This window comes from Xenopus tropicalis, chromosome 6 (assembly GCF_000004195.4).
Source record: "Xenopus tropicalis strain Nigerian chromosome 6, UCB_Xtro_10.0, whole genome shotgun sequence".
NCBI lineage: Eukaryota > Metazoa > Chordata > Amphibia > Anura > Pipidae > Xenopus > Xenopus tropicalis.
In genome coordinates this window covers 154,308,452-154,326,361 of record NC_030682.2, presented here as the reverse complement: position 1 = coordinate 154,326,361, position 17,910 = coordinate 154,308,452, and the positions used below count along the sequence as shown (strand labels likewise).

Below are 17,910 nucleotides of genomic sequence, written 5' to 3'. Positions count from 1 at the left end.
GGGCGCACACTTATGCACCCACATTATTTTAGTTTTTTTTGCTTTTCCTCCACCTAAATGATTTGTTTGTTTTCCAATTGAGCGGTAGTTTATAGGTCCCATTAAAGGTGGGAAACAGTTCTGAAATGATTTATCTTTGTCCCATTTCCGTACAGCACAGGAACCTATCATTTTACCAGGGGGGTGTAGACTTTTTATATCCCCTGTATGATTGACAGCTGGGATATTTATATAATGGGAATGGGTGGGTTAATATGAAAATGAGTTTGGGTTTCATGATTCAATTAAAAAGGGCTTTTATGTCTGGGTGACAGGTCCCTTTTAATAACCCCCCCAATAGCGCCCACCCTGCCGATACAGCCAACCTTCCCCCCATAACACCCCTGGCCCCCACCCCCCCATTAATCCCCACTGGCCCATAAATATATATCTATATATAAAAGAAAAGCACAAAGCCCAGGTTCAGTTCTATCTATAAGTGTATTGAGCATTTCCGTGCAATGAAGGGACAGGGGAGCAGTAGGAATACTGGTACTGGTACTGGCCCACTTTACAGCAATTATCACATTTGCAGACAATGGATTAACCCCTCGGTGCAGAACATACATCACTGCACTAATAACCAATAAGCAGAAGGTTCCCCCCACCCAATCACCGCTGATCTGTAGAACTGGCCCAATTCGGTGCCGGCCCGGTGCCACGGAGCCTTTATTAGAGCATTAGCAGGAACAGTGCATTATGGGCCAGAAAAACATTTTAATTTCAGATTTTCCCATTGACTTCAATTGGGGCTCAGTGGGCAGCGCAACATGTACACGGGCACAGGAACCCCCAACCTACGGCTGATACAGTACAGGATAAAGTGGCACCGTGACGGCTGAAAGTGACCGGAGAGCCCCAAACTGTGACAGTGAATGTTGGGGTTGCAGTGGGCGGTGCCACTGAAGCCATGCCCCCGCAGCGCTCATACCCGGGCCGTGCAGGGGGGGGGGGGGGGAGAAGCCGGACTAATGCATTCACATTTAGGGATTCTTAGTGTGAGTGTCTGTCTGAGCGTCTGTCTGTGTCTCTACATGTATGTGTCTGTCTGTCTGTCTGTGTCTCTACATGTCTGTCTGTCTGTCTGTGTGAGTGTGAGCGTCTGTCTGAGCGTCTGTCTGTGTCTATACATGTGTCTGTCTGAGCGTCTGTCTGTGTCTATACATGTGTCTGTCTGAGCGTCTGTCTGTGTCTATACATGTGTCTGTCTGAGCGTCTGTCTGAGCATCTGTCTGTCTCTCTCCATATGTCTGTCTCTCTCCATATGTCTGTCTGTCTGTGTGAAGTTTCCTGTGTTTGGTTCCTGTATATTTAATGAGTCTTCATTTGTCCGTAACATAAATAATTGTACAACTACACACACTCACACTCGCCTACATACACACTCACCCTCACACTCACACAGAAAAGAATGCAATGTTACCCAGTGTACGTAGTAGCTGGAGTCTGTGCTACCTCTACAGTAGAGCTGGGGAAAGGGGCGGAGTATTCGGGAGGGGGAGGAGCACAATTACTGCTAGAGAGAGACCCAATCAGCCTGGAGCTAATGAACACAGCGGGTAAGAGAGGGGGTGACTAGGGCTGGAATCATGAGAAGAGGGGGTGACAGCGCCCCAATAGGAACCCCCGGGATCATTGCTTTGCCTTCCCAATAATGGCCAGGATGTACAGGAAGATATTGATGATATCCGTGTAGAGATTGAGAGCAGCAAAAACATATTCCTCTGGGCTGAGAGACAGCTGCTTGTTCCCCAGGATCATCTGCGTGTCCACAGCCAGGAACTATGGGAGAAACACAGACTGGTAAGCATTGCCCAGCTTCCTGCCCCTTCCAACTGCCCCCTTATGGCAGCAGCACCTTCCTGCCCCTCCCAACTGCCCCCTTATGGCAGCAGCAGCAGCTTCCTGCCCCTTCCAACTGCCCCCTTATGGCAGCAACTTCCTGCCCCTTCCAACTGCCCCCTTATGGCAGCAGCACCTTCCTGCCCCTTCCAACTGCCCCCTTATGGCAGCAGCTTCCTGCCCCTTCCAACTGCCCCCTTATGGCAGCAGCAGCAGCTTCCTGCCCCTTCCAACTGCCTCCTTATGGCAGCAGCAGCTTCCTGCCCCTTCCAACTGCCCCCTTATGGCGGCAGCAGCAGCTTCCTGCCCCTTCCAACTGCCCCCTTATGGCAGCAGCAGCAGCAGCTTCCTGCCCCTTCCAACTGCCCCCTTATGGCAGCAGCAGCAGCTTCCTGCCCCTTCCAACTGCCCCCTTATGGCAGCAGCAGCAGCTTCCTGCCCCTTCCAACTGCCCCCTTATGGCAGCAGCAGCAGCTTCCTGCCCCTTCCAACTGCCCCCTTATGGCGGCAGCAGCAGCAGCTTCCTGCCCCTTCCAACTGCCCCCTTATGGCGGCAGCAGCAGCAGCTTCCTGCCCCTTCCAACTGCCCCCTTATGGCGGCAGCAGCAGCAGCTTCCTGCCCCTTCCAACTGCCCCCTTATGGCGGCAGCAGCAGCAGCTTCCTGCCCCTTCCAACTGCCCCCTTATGGCGGCAGCAGCAGCAGCTTCCTGCCCCTTCCAACTGCCCCCTTATGGCGGCAGCAGCAGCAGCTTCCTGCCCCTTCCAACTGCCCCCTTATGGCGGCAGCAGCTTCCTGCCCCTTCCAACTGTCCCCTTATACCAACTCCTGACCTAAATACATATTGCCAAAGTTTGGTGCAGGAAAAATGCACTGGCGCTGTTGCCATGGTTTGGGCCCCTGGGTACCATGCCATTCCCGGCAATTCTGTCCCCCAACCCAACTGAACCTCTAAGGGATTCTCTGCTGCACTCTCTCACCCGGGGGTCTATCCGTTAGAGTGCCTCTGCTGGACTCTCTCACCCGGGGGTCTATCCGCTAGAGTGCCTCTGCTGGACTCTCTCACCCGGGGGTCTATCCGTTAGAGTGCCTCTGCTGGACTCTCTCACCCGGGGGTCTATCCGTTAGAGTGCCTCTGCTGGCCCCAGGGTATGAGGAACCCCCTAACAATCCTTTCTTGGTGCTTTATGGACCCTTCTGCTGCCGGCTATTGCCCCCAATCAGGCACGGCGTGTTTCCTTTATACCCCGGCCCTGCCCCGGGCGCACGGCGTGTTTCCTTTATACCCCGGCCCTGCCCCGGGCGCACGGCGCGTTTCCTTTATACCCCGGCCCTGCCCCGGGCGCACGGCGTGTTTCCTTTATACCCCGGCCCTGCCCCGGGCGCACGGCGTGTTTCCTTTATACCCCGGCCCTGCCCCAGGCACACGGCGCGTTTCCTTTATACCCCGGCCCTGCCCCGGGCACACGGCGCGTTTCCTTTATACCCCGGGCGCACGGCGCGTTTCCTTTATACCCCGGGCACACGGCGCGTTTCCTTTATACCCCGGGCACACGGCGCGTTTCCTTTATACCCCGGCCCTGCCCCGGGCACACGGCGCGTTTCCTTTATACCCCGGCCCTGCCCCGGGCACACGGCGCGTTTCCTTTATACCCCGGGCACACGGCGCGTTTCCTTTATACCCCGGCCCTGCCCCAGGCACACGGCGTTAGGGACTTACACATGTAAAGAGCAGGGCCCCGAGAGAGGCATACACAATCTGCAGGATCTTGTTCCGAATGAAGATGCAGAGAATGGAGAAGATGAGCAGCACAATCAGGCTGACGAGCAGGACTCCCATACACGAGGTGAAGTCGTACTTTGTCTGGAAGGAACAGAGGGAGTCAGACTGGGAGACTGGGACTGGGAGATGGGTACTGTGCCCAGAGACAGGCAACAACTGCCAGACTTATGCCATAAACTGAATAACCGTGTCACAAAGAAACACAAACCGATTGTTTTATTCACCATAATATGTGGCTCAAATCAAGCTCCCCATGTCCAAAAGGCACCAAACCCTTTCCCTTCCCAACAGGGATAAATTACATCATTATATCATCTCAGGTAAACTATACTGTGTAGCACTCTGGGAAGGAGGGAATGTTTGGGGAACAGAAGGGTTGGGGGGGTCAGTAGCACTCTAGGAAGGAGGGAATGTGTGGGGAACAGAAGGGTTGGGGGGGTCAGTAGCACTCTGGGAAGGAGGGAATGTTTGGGGAACAGAAGGGTTGGGGGGGTCAGTAGCACTCTAGGAAGGAGGGAATGTGTGGGGAACAGAAGGGTTGGGGCGGGTCAGTAGCACTCTGGGAAGAAGGGAATGTTTGGGGAACAGAAGGGTTGGGGGGGGGGTCAGTAGCACTCTGGGAAGAAGGGAATGTTTGGGGAACAGAAGGGTTGGGGGGGGGGTCAGTAGCACTCTGGGAAGAAGGGAATGTTTGGGGAACAGAAGGGTTGGGGGGGGTCAGTAGCACTCTGGGAAGAAGGGAATGTTTGGGGAACAGAAGGGTTGGGGGGGTCAGTAGCACTCTGGGAAGAAGGGAATGTGTGGGGAACAGAAGGGTTGGGGGGTCAGTAGCACTCTAGGAAGGAGGGAATGTGTGGGGAACAGAAGGGTTGGGGGGTCAGTAGCACTCTAGGAAGGAGGGAATGTGTGGGGAACAGAAGGGTTGGGGGGGTCAGTAGAAGGCTAGGAAGGAGGGAATGTGTGGGGAACAGAAGGGTTGGGGCGGGTCAGTAGAAGGCTAGGAAGGAGGGAATGTGTGGGGAACAGAAGGGTTGGGGGGGTCAGTAGCACTCTGGGAAGGAGGGAATGTGTGGGGAACAGAAGGGTTGGGGGGGTCAGTAGCACTCTGGGAAGGAGGGAATGTGTGGGGAACAGAAGGGTTGGGGGGGTCAGTAGCACTCTGGGAAGGAGGGAATGTGTGGGGAACAGAAGGGTTGGGGGGGGTCAGTAGCACTCTGGGAAGGAGGGAATGTGTGGGGAACAGAAGGGTTGGGGGGTCAGTAGCACTCTGGGAAGGAGGGAATGTGTGGAGAACAGAAGGGTTGGGGCGGGTCAGTAGAAGGCTAGGAAGAAGGGAATGGGGAACAGAAGGGTTGGGGCAGGTCAGTAGAAGGCTAGGAAGGAGGGAATGGGGAACAGAAGGGTTGGGGGGGTCAGTAGCACTCTGGGAAGGAGGGAATGGGGAACAGAAGGGTTGGGGGGGTCAGTAGAAGGCTAGGAAGGAGGGAATGGGGAACAGAAGGGTTGGGGCGGGTCAGTAGAAGGCTAGGAAGGAGGGAATGGGGAACAGAAGGGTTGGGGGGGGTCAGTAGAAGGCTAGGAAGGAGGGAATGGGGAACAGAAGGGTTGGGGCGGGTCAGTAGAAGGCTAGGAAGGAGGGAATGGGGAACAGAAGGGTTGGGGGGGGGTCAGTAGAAGGCTAGGAAGGAGGGAATGGGGAACAGAAGGGTTGGGGGGGGGTCAGTAGAAGGCTAGGAAGGAGGGAATGGGGAACAGAAGGGTTGGGGGGGTCAGTAGAAGGCTAGGAAGGAGGGAATGGGGAACAGAAGGGTTGGGGCGGGTCAGTAGAAGGCTAGGAAGGAGGGAATGGGGAACAGAAGGGTTGGGGCGGGTCAGTAGAAGGCTAGGAAGGAGGGAATGGGGAACAGAAGGGTTGGGGGGGGTCAGTAGAAGGCTAGGAAGGAGGGAATGGGGAACAGAAGGGTTGGGGCGGGTCAGTAGAAGGCTAGGAAGGAGGGAATGGGGGAACAGAAGGGTTGGGGGGGGTCAGTAGAAGGCTAGGAAGGAGGGAATGGGGAACAGAAGGGTTGGGGCGGGTCAGTAGAAGGCTAGGAAGGAGGGAATGTGTGGGGAACAGAAGGGTTGGGGGGGGGGTCAGTAGAAGGCTAGGAAGGAGGGAATGGGGAACAGAAGGGTTGGGGCGGGTCAGTAGAAGGCTAGGAAGGAGGGAATGGGGAACAGAAGGGTTGGGGCGGGTCAGTAGAAGGCTAGGAAGGAGGGAATGGGGAACAGAAGGGTTGGGGCGGGTCAGTAGAAGGCTAGGAAGGAGGGAATGTGTGGGGAACAGAAGGGTTGGGGCGGGTCAGTAGTATTCTAGGAAGGAGGGAATGTGTGGGGAACAGAAGGGTTGGGGCGGGTCAGTAGCACTCTAGGAAGGAGGGAATGTGTGGGGAACAGAAGGGTTGGGGCGGGTCAGTAGAAGGCTAGGAAGGAGGGAATGGGAACAGTAGAAGGTTAGGAAGGAGGGAATGTGTGGGGAACAGAAGGGTTGGGGCGGGTCAGTAGAAGGCTAGGAAGGAGGTAATGTGTGGGGAACAGAAGGGTTGGGGGGGAACAGAAGGGTTGGGGGGGAACAGAAGGGTTGGGGGGGTCAGTAGAAGGCAAGGAAGGAGGGAATGGGGAACAGAAGGGTTGGGGCGGGTCAGTAGAAGGCTAGGAAGGAGGGAATGTGTGGGGAACAGAAGGGTTGGGGCGGGGTCAGTAGAAGGCTAGGAAGGAGGGAATGGGGAACAGAAGGGTTGGGGCGGGTCAGTAGAAGGCTAGGAAGGAGGGAATGTGTGGGGAACAGAAGGGTTGGGGCGGGTCAGTAGTATTCTAGGAAGGAGGGAATGTGTGGGGAACAGAAGGGTTGGGGGGGTCAGTAGCACTCTAGGAAGGAGGGAATGTGTGGGGAACAGAAGGGTTGGGGCGGGTCAGTAGAAGGCTAGGAAGGAGGGAATGGGGAACAGAAGGGTTGGGGCGGGTCAGTAGAAGGCTAGGAAGGAGGGAATGGGGAACAGAAGGGTTGGGGCGGGTCAGTAGAAGGCTAGGAAGGAGGGAATGTGTAGGGAACAGAAGGGTTGGGTTGGGGCGGGTCAGTAGCAATCTAGGAATGGGGAACAGAAGGGTTGGGGGGAACAGAAGGGTTGGGGGGGTCAGTAGAAGGCAAGGAAGGAGGGAATGGGGAACAGAAGGGTTGGGGCGGGTCAGTAGAAGGCTAGGAAGGAGGTAATGTGTGGGGAACAGAAGGGTTGGGGGGAACAGAAGGGTTGGGGGGGTCAGTAGAAGGCTAGGAAGGAGGGAATGGGGAACAGAAGGGTTGGGGCGGATCAGTAGAAGGCTAGGAAGGAGGGAATGTGTGGGGAACAGAAGGGTTGGGGGGGTCAGTAGAAGGCTAGGAAGGAGGGAATGTGTGGGGAACAGAAGGGTTGGGGGGGGTCAGTAGAAGGCTAGGAAGGAGGGAATGGGGAACAGAAGGGTTGGGGCGGGTCAGTAGAAGGCTAGGAAGGAGGGAATGGGGAACAGAAGGGTTGGGGCGGGTCAGTAGAAGGCTAGGAAGGAGGGAATGGGGAACAGAAGGGTTGGGGGGGTCAGTAGAAGGCTAGGAAGGAGGGAATGGGGAACAGAAGGGTTGGGGCGGGTCAGTAGAAGGCTAGGAAGGAGGGAATGGGGAACAGAAGGGTTGGGGCGGGTCAGTAGAAGGCTAGGAAGGAGGGAATGGGGAACAAAAGGGTTGGGGCGGGTCAGTAGAAGGCTAGGAAGGAGGGAATGGGGAACAGAAGGGTTGGGTTGGGTCAGTAGAAGGCTAGGAAGGAGGGAATGTGTGGGGAACAGAAGGGTTGGGGGGGGTCAGTAGAAGGCTAGGAAGGAGGGAATGTGTGGGGAACAGAAGGGTTGGGGCGGGTCAGTAGAAGGCTAGGAAGGAGGGAATGGGGAACAGAAGGGTTGGGGGGGTCAGTAGAAGGCTAGGAAGGAGGGAATGGGGAACAGAAGGGTTGGGGTTGGGTTGGGGTTGGGTCAGTAGAAGGCTAGGAAGGAGGGAATGGGGAACAGAAGGGTTGGGGTTGGGTCAGTAGAAGGCTAGGAAGGAGGGAATGGGGAACAGAAGGGTTGGGGGGGGTCAGTAGAAGGCTAGGAAGGAGGGAATGGGGAACAGAAGGGTTGGGTTGGGTCAGTAGAAGGCTAGGAAGGAGGGAATGGGGAACAGAAGGGTTGGGTTGGGTCAGTAGAAGGCTAGGAAGGAGGGAATGGGGAACAGAAGGGTTGGGGTTGGGGTTGGGTTGGGTCAGTAGAAGGCTAGGAAGGAGGGAATGGGGAACAGAAGGGTTGGGGTTGGGGTTGGGTTGGGTCAGTAGAAGGCTAGGAAGGAGGGAATGGGGAACAGAAGGGTTGGGGGGGGTCAGTAGAAGGCTAGGAAGGAGGGAATGGGGAACAGAAGGGTTGGGTTGGGTCAGTAGAACATACCAGCACATACTGGTAACGTGGCAGAAAGAGGCTTATCTGTGTTTCTGACATTATTATGACCTCCCACCCCCCCCCCACCCCCCCGGGGGGCCAAACCGCCCAGAATGGCATCTTCCTTTACTTTGCAGGATGAAAGGGCTTTAGTCTCAGGCCCCGCCCCATAACAAGGCGGAGCAGAGGTTCAGGCCCCATAGGGGGGGCTCTAAGACCAGCCGGCCATGCTATCCAATCAGATGCCCCACAGACACATTACCTGCAGGGAGAAGAGGACGACAGTGAAGCAAACGGCTGCCGTAATCCCAATCGCCATGATCACCGCATCCGTGTCGTAAAAGCTGGCGATCATTCCCACCATGTAGGAGAGGCTGAAGGTCAGGATGGACTGGGGGAGACATGGGGGACAGTGACTGATCATGTGACCCGCTGCCCCCCCCGGCACTGAGCCCCCACCAAGTACTACCATGTAAGTACTAGGAGCAACTCCCCCCCACACGCACTCCCCCCCACACGCACTGCCCCGCTCTCCCCCCCACACGCACTGCCCCGCTCTCCCCCCCACACGCACTGCCCCGCTCTCCCCCCCACACTCACTGCCCCGCTCACCCCCCACACTCACTGCCCCGCTCACCCCCCCACACTCACTGCCCCGCTCACCCCCCCACACTCACTGCCCCGCTCTCCCCCCCACACTCACTGCCCCGCTCTCCCCCCCACACTCACTGCCCCGCTCTCCCCCCCACACTTACTGCCCCCCACACGCACTCCCCCGCTCTCCCCCCCACACTCACTGCCCCCCACACGCACTCCCCCGCTCTCCCCCCACACACGCACTGCCCCGCTCTCCCCCCCCACACTCACTGCCCCGCTCTCCCCCCCCACACTCACTGCCCCGCTCTCCCCCCCACACTCACTGCCCCGCTCTCCCCCCCCACACTCACTGCCCCGCTCTCCCCCCCCACACTCACTGCCCCGCTCTCCCCCCCCACACTCACTGCCCCGCTCTCCCCCCCCACACTCACTGCCCCGCTCTCCCCCCCCACACTCACTGCCCCGCTCTCCCCCCACACTCACTGCCCCGCTCTCCCCCCCCACACTCACTGCCCCGCTCTCCCCCCCACACTCACTGCCCCGCTCTCCCCCGAGGGGAAACCCCATCCTCACCAGCGCAACCAGATTCCATGGGTGCCGGCGGCGGAAATCTCCACAGCAGCTGAGGGTGATGAGGGAGACAAAGAAGATCGCGTAGGAGAGATAATACGTCCATGTGTTCCTTCTCACGTACACCTTGGCCTCATCCACGAACGTGAAAACTGCCACGAAGGCAAAAGTCACCAAGAGCTGAGCGGTAAGTACCAGGAACACCTGCGGGCACAGAGGGGCAGGTAAGTACCAGGAACACCTGCGGGCACAGAGGGGCAGGTAAGTACCAGGAACACCTGCGGGCACAGAGGGGCAGGTAAGTACCAGGAACACCTGCGGGCACAGAGGGACAGGTAAGTACCAGGAACACCTGCGGGCACAGAGGGGCAGGTAAGTACCAGGAACACCTGCGGGCACAGAGGGGCAGGTAAGTACCAGGAACACCTGCGGGCACAGAGGGGCAGGTAAGTACCAGGAACACCTGCGGGCACAGAGGGGCAGGTAAGTACCAGGAACACCTGCGGGCAGAGGGGCAGGTAAGTACCAGGAACACCTGCGGGCACAGAGGGGCAGGTAAGTACCAGGAACACCTGCGGGCACAGAGGGGCAGGTAAGTACCAGGAACACCTGCGGGCACAGAGGGGCAGGTAAGTACCAGGTACACCTGCGGGTACAGAGGGGCAGGTAAGTACCAGGAACACCTGCGGGCACAGAGGGGCAGGTAAGTAGCTTACTCAGGGCATGCCTGCGCTACATATCAGTAGCAAGTACCTACCCCATGGTACTCACCTTACGGATAAACGCTCGCCGGATGCTCTTATCCTCCCAGTGGCTGGTGGGAAAGTCCTGGTTGTCGCAGTAGGAGGGGGGGCCCTCTTCATGGTACGTGGTGCTGTGCATCGGGGAGTCGAAATCTGACCAACAGAAAGGGAGCGTGACTACATGGCTGGCACTGAGGGGCGAGGCGGGCACCGAGGGGAGAGGGGGTGGGATTAGCCAGGCACACATTAAACACAGAGGGGCAATCGCTCTCCTGCCTCCCAGTCTCTCTAGTTCTACCCAAGACTGAGGCCCCTAGTGTGTGGCACTGCATCGCAACCTTACATACGTGTGATACATCAGGGGTCCCCAACCGCCGGACGGTTAGGTACCAGGCCGCAGTGGTTCACGCGTCGCACACGTAAAGGCACAAAATAGCATGTCGCACAAAAGAAGGCGCAACAAAATGCATGCATAAGGCGCGGATAATGTGACGCGTGCACAAAGGTGCAAATAAAGTGCACGCCCGCGCCCTCAGAACGTAATTGTGAATGTGATCCCATAACAAGCCTTCCAATAACAGAAGTCAGACTTACCGGCCTATAATTGCCAGGCTGAGAGCGTAGCCCCTGTATAAATATAGGCATGAGATGCGGTTCCCCCAGGCCATAGGTACCATAGCAGCCGAGAGTGGGTCCATCAGGAAGTGAGGCCCCGGCTAGTACTGAACTGTCTCCTACTCATTCCTCCTCTCTCCCCCACATTCACTCCCACTTCTCTCTTTAATCTCCCCCCCCTGGGTACTACACTCCCCCCTAAACCTCTTAAAACTCTCTCTGTAACGGGGATTTAATGCCATGAGGTAAAACATGGAGCCATTTGTTAGGGGGCACGTGAGACTTACAGGGAAGGGGACTCTAATACTGGGGGGGGGGGGGGGCTGACAATACGTATCCTTTATACTCACCACTTGATTGTGAGGGGTAGCCCATCTGTCCATACGGAGTCTGCTGGTTGGGCTGCCCAGGGTACGGCCCCCCGGGGTAAGGTCCTTGGTTGTACACAGAAGGAGGGTAAGGGGGCTGTCCCATTGGGGCATTTTGTGGGTAAGGGACCGCATTTGGGTAAGGAATATCACTGGGGTAGGGGGCAGTGTTGGGGTAAGGGGCAGTATTGGGGTAAGGGGCAGTATTGGGGTAGGGGGTAGTGTTCGGGTAAGGCCCTGGGGTATATGTGGGGGGGGGAGCACCTTGTCCTACAGGGTAGGGGACGCTGGAGTAGGGTTCCCCAGTAACCAGGAAGCTCTTCTCATGTGACATCCTCCCCAGCCGAATGGAAGGGCTATGGGCCCAGTAACAGAACCAGTAACAGAACCGGAGTCCAACGGGGAATGTTCCCTGGAAAAAAGCAAAACATAACAAGAGATTTTTAAGACCCCCCCTGATTACAAAGTGTATGAAGTAGTACCCCAGTAATCTCCATGGTACGAGGGATACAGCCCTATTACCCCTCTCTCCCCCCCAACTGGGAATAAAGTACCCCAGTAATCTCCATGGTACGATGGAAACAGCCCTATTACCCCTCTCTCCCCCCCAACTGGGAATAAAGTACCCCAGTAATCTCCATGGTACGATGGATACAGCCCTATTACCCCTCTCTCCCCCCCAACTGGGAATAAAGTACCCCAGTAATCTCCATGGTACGAGGGATACAGCCCTATTACCCCTCTCTCCCCCCCAACTGGGAATAAAGTACCCCAGTAATCTCCATGGTACGATGGATACAGCCCTATTACCCCTCTCTCCCCCCCAACTGGGAAAAAAGTACCCCAGTAATCTCCATGGTAAGAGGGATACAGCCCTATTACCCCTCTCTCCCCCCCAACTGGAATAAAGTACCCCAGTAATCTCCATGGTACAAGGGATACAGCCCTATTACCCCTCTCTCCCCCCCAACTGGGAATAAAGTACCCCAGTAATCTCCATGGTACGATGGATACAGCCCTATTACCCCTCTCTCCCCCCCAACTAGGAATAAAGTACCCCAGTAATCTCCATGGTACGACAGATACAGCCCTATTACCCCTCTCTCCCCCCCAACTGGGAATAAAGTACCCCAGTAATCTCCATGGTACGATGGATACAGCCCTATTACCCCTCTCTCCCCCCCAACTGGGAATAAAGTACCCCAGTAATCTCCATGGTACGACAGATACAGCCCTATTACCCCTCTCTCCCCCCCAGCAGCAGACAGGTATTAGTTACATAGGGTTGAAAAACGACCAGAGTCCATCAAGTTCAACCCTTCCAAGTAAACTCAGCACCCACAGCCTATACTGACCCATCTATCCACTCACATACAGACCCACACTGACCTATCCACTCACATACAGACCCCCACTGACCTATCTATCCACTCACATACAGACCCCCACTGACCTATCTATCCACTCACATACAGACCCCCACTGACCTATCTATCCACTCACATACAGACCCCCACTGACCTATCTATCCACTCACATACAGACCCACACTGACCTATCCACTCACATACAGACCCACACTGACCTATCCACTCACATACAGACCCACACTGACCTATCCACTCACATACAGACCCACACTGACCTATCCACTCACATACAGACCCATACTGACCTATCCACTCACATACAGACCCACACTGACCTATCCACTCACATACAGACCCACACTGACCTATCTATCCACTCACATACAGACCCACACTGACCTATCCACTCACATACAGACCCACACTGACCTATCTATCCACTCACATACAGACCCACACTGACCTATCTATCCACTCACATACAGACCCACACTGACCTATCTATCCACTCACATACAGACCCACACTGACCTATCCACTCACATACAGACCCACACTGACCTATCCACTCACATACAGACCCACACTGACCTATCCACTCACATACAGACCCACACTGACCTATCTATCCACTCACATACAGACCCACACTGACCTATCCACTCACATACAGACCCATACTGACCTATCCACTCACATACAGACCCCCACTGACCTATCCACTCACATACAGACCCACACTGACCTATCTATCCACTCACATACAGACCCACACTGACCTATCCACTCACATACAGACCCACACTGACCTATCCACTCACATACAGACCCACACTGACCTATCCACTCACATACAGACCCACACTGACCTATCTATCCACTCACATACAGACCCACACTGACCTATCTATCCACTCACATACAGACCCACACTGACCTATCTATCCACTCACATACAGACCCACACTGACCTATCTATCCACTCACATACAGACCCACACTGACCTATCTATCCACTCACATACAGACCCACACTGACCTATCCACTCACATACAGACCCACACTGACCTATCCACTCACATACAGACCCACACTGACCTATCTATCCACTCACATACAGACCCACACTGACCTATCTATCCACTCACATACAGACCCACACTGACCTATCCACTCACATACAGACCCACACTGACCTATCTATCCACTCACATACAGACCCACACTGACCTATCCACTCACATACAGACCCACACTGACCTATCCACTCACATACAGACCCATACTGACCTATCTATCCACTCACATACAGACCCACACTGACCTATCCACTCACATACAGACCCATACTGACCTATCTATCCACTCACATACAGACCCACACTGACCTATCCACTCACATACAGACCCACACTGACCTATCTATCCACTCACATACAGACCCACACTGACCTATCCACTCACATACAGACCCACACTGACCTATCCACTCACATACAGACCCACACTGACCTATCCACTCACATACAGACAGTACAGTGAGTGTGAGTATGAGTGAGAGTCAGTACAGTGAGTGTGAGTGAGAGACAGTACAGTGAGTGTGAGTGAGAGACAGTACAGTGAGTGTGAGTGAGAGACAGTACAGTGAGTATGAGTGTGCAGCAGACAGGTATCAGTGAGAGACAGTACAGTGAGTGTGAGTATGAGTGAGAGTCAGTACAGTGAGTGTGAGTGAGAGACAGTACAGTGAGTGTGAGTATCAGTGAGAGACAGTACAGTGAGTGTATCAGTGAGAGACAGTACAGTGAGTGTGAGTGCGCAGCAGACAGGTATCAGTGAGAGACAGTACAGTGAGTGTGAGTATGAGTGAGAGTCAGTACAGTGAGTGTGAGTGCGCAGCAGACAGATATCAGTGAGAGACAGTACAGTGAGTGTGAGTATGAGTGAGAGTCAGTACAGTGAGTGAGTGCGCAGCAGACAGGTATCAGTGAGAGACAATACAGTGAGTGTGAGTATGAGTGAGTCAGTACAGTGAGTGTGAGTGCGCAGCAGACAGGTACCAGTGAGAGACAGTACAGTGAGTGTGAGTATGAGTGAGAGTCAGTACAGTGAGTGTGCAGCAGACAGGTATCAGTGAGAGACAGTACAGTGAGTGTGAGTGAGAGACAGTACAGTGAGTGTGAGTATCAGTGAGAGTCAGTACAGTGAGTGAGTGCGCAGCAGACAGGTATCAGTGAGAGACAGTACAGTGAGTGTGAGTATGAGTGAGTCAGTACAGTGAGTGTGAGTGCGCAGCAGACAGGTATCAGTGAGAGACAGTACAGTGAGTGTGAGTATGAGTGAGAGTCAGTACAGTGAGTGTGAGTGCGCAGCAGACAGGTATCAGTGAGAGACAGTACAGTGAGTGTGAGTGAGAGACAGTACAGTGAGTGTGAGTATGAGTGAGAGTCAGTACAGTGAGTATGAGTGCGCAGCAGAGAGGTATCAGTGAGAGACAGTACAGTGAGTGAGTGAGAGTCAGTACAGTGAGTGTGAGTGAGAGACAGTACAGTGAGTGTGAGTGCGCAGCAGACAGGTATCAGTGAGAGACAGTACAGTGAGTGTGAGTATGAGTGAGAGTCAGTACAGTGAGTGTGAGTGCGCAGCAGACAGGTATCAGTGAGAGACAGTACAGTGAGTGTGAGTATGAGTGAGAGTCAGTACAGTGAGTGTGAGTGCGCAGCAGACAGGTATCAGTGAGTATGAGTGTGAGTGCGCAGCAGACAGGTATCAGTGAGAGACAGTACAGTGAGTGAGAGTCAGTACAGTGAGTGTGAGTGTGAGTGAGAGACAGTACAGTGAGTGTGAGTGCGCAGCAGACAGGTATCAGTGAGAGACAGTACAGTGAGTGTGAGTATGAGTGAGAGTCAGTACAGTGAGTGTGAGTGCGCAGCAGACAGGTATCAGTGAGAGACAGTACAGTGAGTGAGTGAGAGTCAGTACAGTGAGTGTGAGTGAGAGACAGTACAGTGAGTGAGTGAGAGACAGTACAGTGAGTGAGTGAGAGACAGTACAGTGAGTGAGTGAGAGACAGTACAGTGAGTGTGAGTGAGAGACAGTACAGTGAGTGAGTGAGAGACAGTACAGTGAGTGAGTGAGAGACAGTACAGTGAGTGAGTGAGAGACAGTACAGTGAGTGAGTGAGAGACAGTACAGTGAGTGTGAGTATGAGTGAGAGACAGTACAGTGAGTGAGTGACAGTACAGTGAGTGAGTGAGAGACAGTACAGTGAGTGTGAGTATGAGTGAGAGACAGTACAGTGAGTGAGTGAGAGTCAGTACAGTGAGTGTGAGTGAGAGTCAGTACAGTGAGTGTGAGTGCGCAACAGACAGGTATCAGTGAGAGTCAGTACAGTGAGTGTGAGTGTGAGTCAGTACAGTGAGTGTGAGTGCGCAGCAGACAGGTATCAGTGAGAGACAGTACAGTGAGTGTGAGTATGAGTGAGAGACAGTACAGTGAGTGTGAGTGCGCAGCAGACAGGTATCAGTGAGTATGAGTGTGAGTGCGCAGCAGACAGGTATCAGTGAGAGACAGTACAGTGAGTGAGTGAGAGTCAGTACAGTGAGTGTGAGTGAGAGTCAGTACAGTGAGTGTGAGTGTGAGTGAGAGACAGTACAGTGAGTGTGAGTGCGCAACAGACAGGTATCAGTGAGAGACAGTACAGTGAGTGAGTGAGAGACAGTACAGTGAGTGTGAGTGAGAGACAGTACAGTGAGTGAGTGAGAGACAGTACAGTGAGTGTGAGTATGAGTGAGAGACAGTACAGTGAGTGAGTGAGAGTCAGTACAGTGAGTGTGAGTGAGAGTCAGTACAGTGAGTGTGAGTGCGCAGCAGACAGGCCACAATAACACGGAACAGGCCGAGTGCAGAGGGGAATGTCCCTCCCGAAGGTGCAGATGACAATATTCCCGCTGGGCTCAAGAGCTCACACTCTAATCCCGCACCCAGTACCCACCTCAGTCTCCTGAGATCCAACGGAACCGCTGCAGAACCGGAAGTGCGGCCGGATTGCTACTAATCCTCTCCTTTCCCCAATCCACCTCCCCCTCAATCTCTCCGGCTCCTCCCCCTGCCTATTACACAACTAGCCCCGCCCCTCCTGCCCCCCAGACTGTGCGTGACGCAGAGCGAGTCACCTGATTGCGGGGAAAGTACCGCCTCCTGAGGCCCCGCCCTTCCATCCCTTAGACTGTGTGTGACGCAGTGCCGAGTCATTGGCCGGACACCTGATTGCTGGAAAGTACCGCTTCCTGAGGCCCCGCCCCTCTTTGTGCAACGGCAAATGACTCCGTAGCCTTTACTGCTAGCGGGTATGAGTGGCCCTGGCAAAGGGTCCGGCTGCATTGCGTCCCGCACTCTCACAGGAGCCCAGTGCGCGTCATTTAGTGCGGGTTTCCTTGGCTTAATCTTGCGCCGTGTGTCCCCCATCTTATTATGGGATGGCCCACTGTCTTATGGGGGAATGGGAGTGCTCCCGTCTAGTAACCCGATTGAGGGGTTTCTTTCTAAGCAGCGCCGTGCTGTCACTATGTGTTATTATTGGGGAGCGCTGGGAAAAAGGAACATTTAATATAAATTTCATCTTGTGGGAATAAACGTTATAACTCTATCAATTAGTTTGTTTCCCCCGGGCTGAACTGGCAGATTGGCCCTTACTCAGCCCTTATATGGGCACAGAACCCCTCAGTGACTGCTAATATCCTTATCATTTACAGTAGGGGGTACATTATCCCTTATAATACATGAGTGATACTCAGAGTTCCCTGTATAACTCAGCCTGCAGCCTTGTGCCTTTATATGGGGGGCACAGAACCCCTCAGTGACTGCTAATATCCTTATCATTTACAGTGGGGGGAACATTATCCCTTATAATACATGAGTGATACTCAGAGTTCCCTGTATAACTCAGCCTGCAGCCTTGTGCCTTTATATGGGGGGCACAGAACCCCTCAGTGACTGCTAATATCCTTATCATTTACAGTAGGGGGTACATTACCCCTTATAATACATGAGTGATACTCAGAGTTCCCTGTATAACTCAGCCTGCAGCCTTGTGCCTTTATATGGGGGGCACAGAACCCCTCAGTGACTGCTAATATCCTTATCATTTACAGTAGGGGGTACATTATCCCTTATAATACATGAGTGATACTCAGAGTTCCCTGTATAACTCAGCCTGCAGCCTTGTGCCTTTATATGGGCACAGAACCCCTCAGTGACTGCTAATATCCTTATCATTTACAGTAGGGGGTACATTATCCCTTATAATACATGAGTGATACTCAGAGTTCCCTGTATAACTCAGCCTGCAGCCTTGTGCCTTTATATGGGGGGCACAGAACCCCTCAGTGACTGCTAATATCCTTATCATTTACAGTGGGGGGAACATTATCCCTTATAATACATGAGTGATACTCAGAGTTCCCTGTATAACTCAGCCTGCAGCCTTGTGCCTTTATATGGGGGGCACA

At 54.4% G+C, this 17,910-nt stretch overlaps 1 protein-coding gene across 1 annotated transcript; it reads right to left on the bottom strand.

Annotated features, from left to right (window-relative positions):
* Positions 1-461: 461 nt before the first annotated feature.
* On the bottom strand, positions 462-16,419 carry LOC548792 (uncharacterized). Its single transcript, NM_001016038.2, is given in 7 exon segments — positions 462-1,821; positions 3,601-3,744; positions 8,399-8,527; positions 9,307-9,507; positions 10,075-10,199; positions 11,012-11,441; positions 16,395-16,419. Coding segments are annotated over 6 exon segments (1,101 nt in total). The 5' UTR covers positions 11,364-11,441; positions 16,395-16,419; the 3' UTR covers positions 462-1,671.
* Between the last annotated feature and the right edge of the window lie 1,491 nt (positions 16,420-17,910).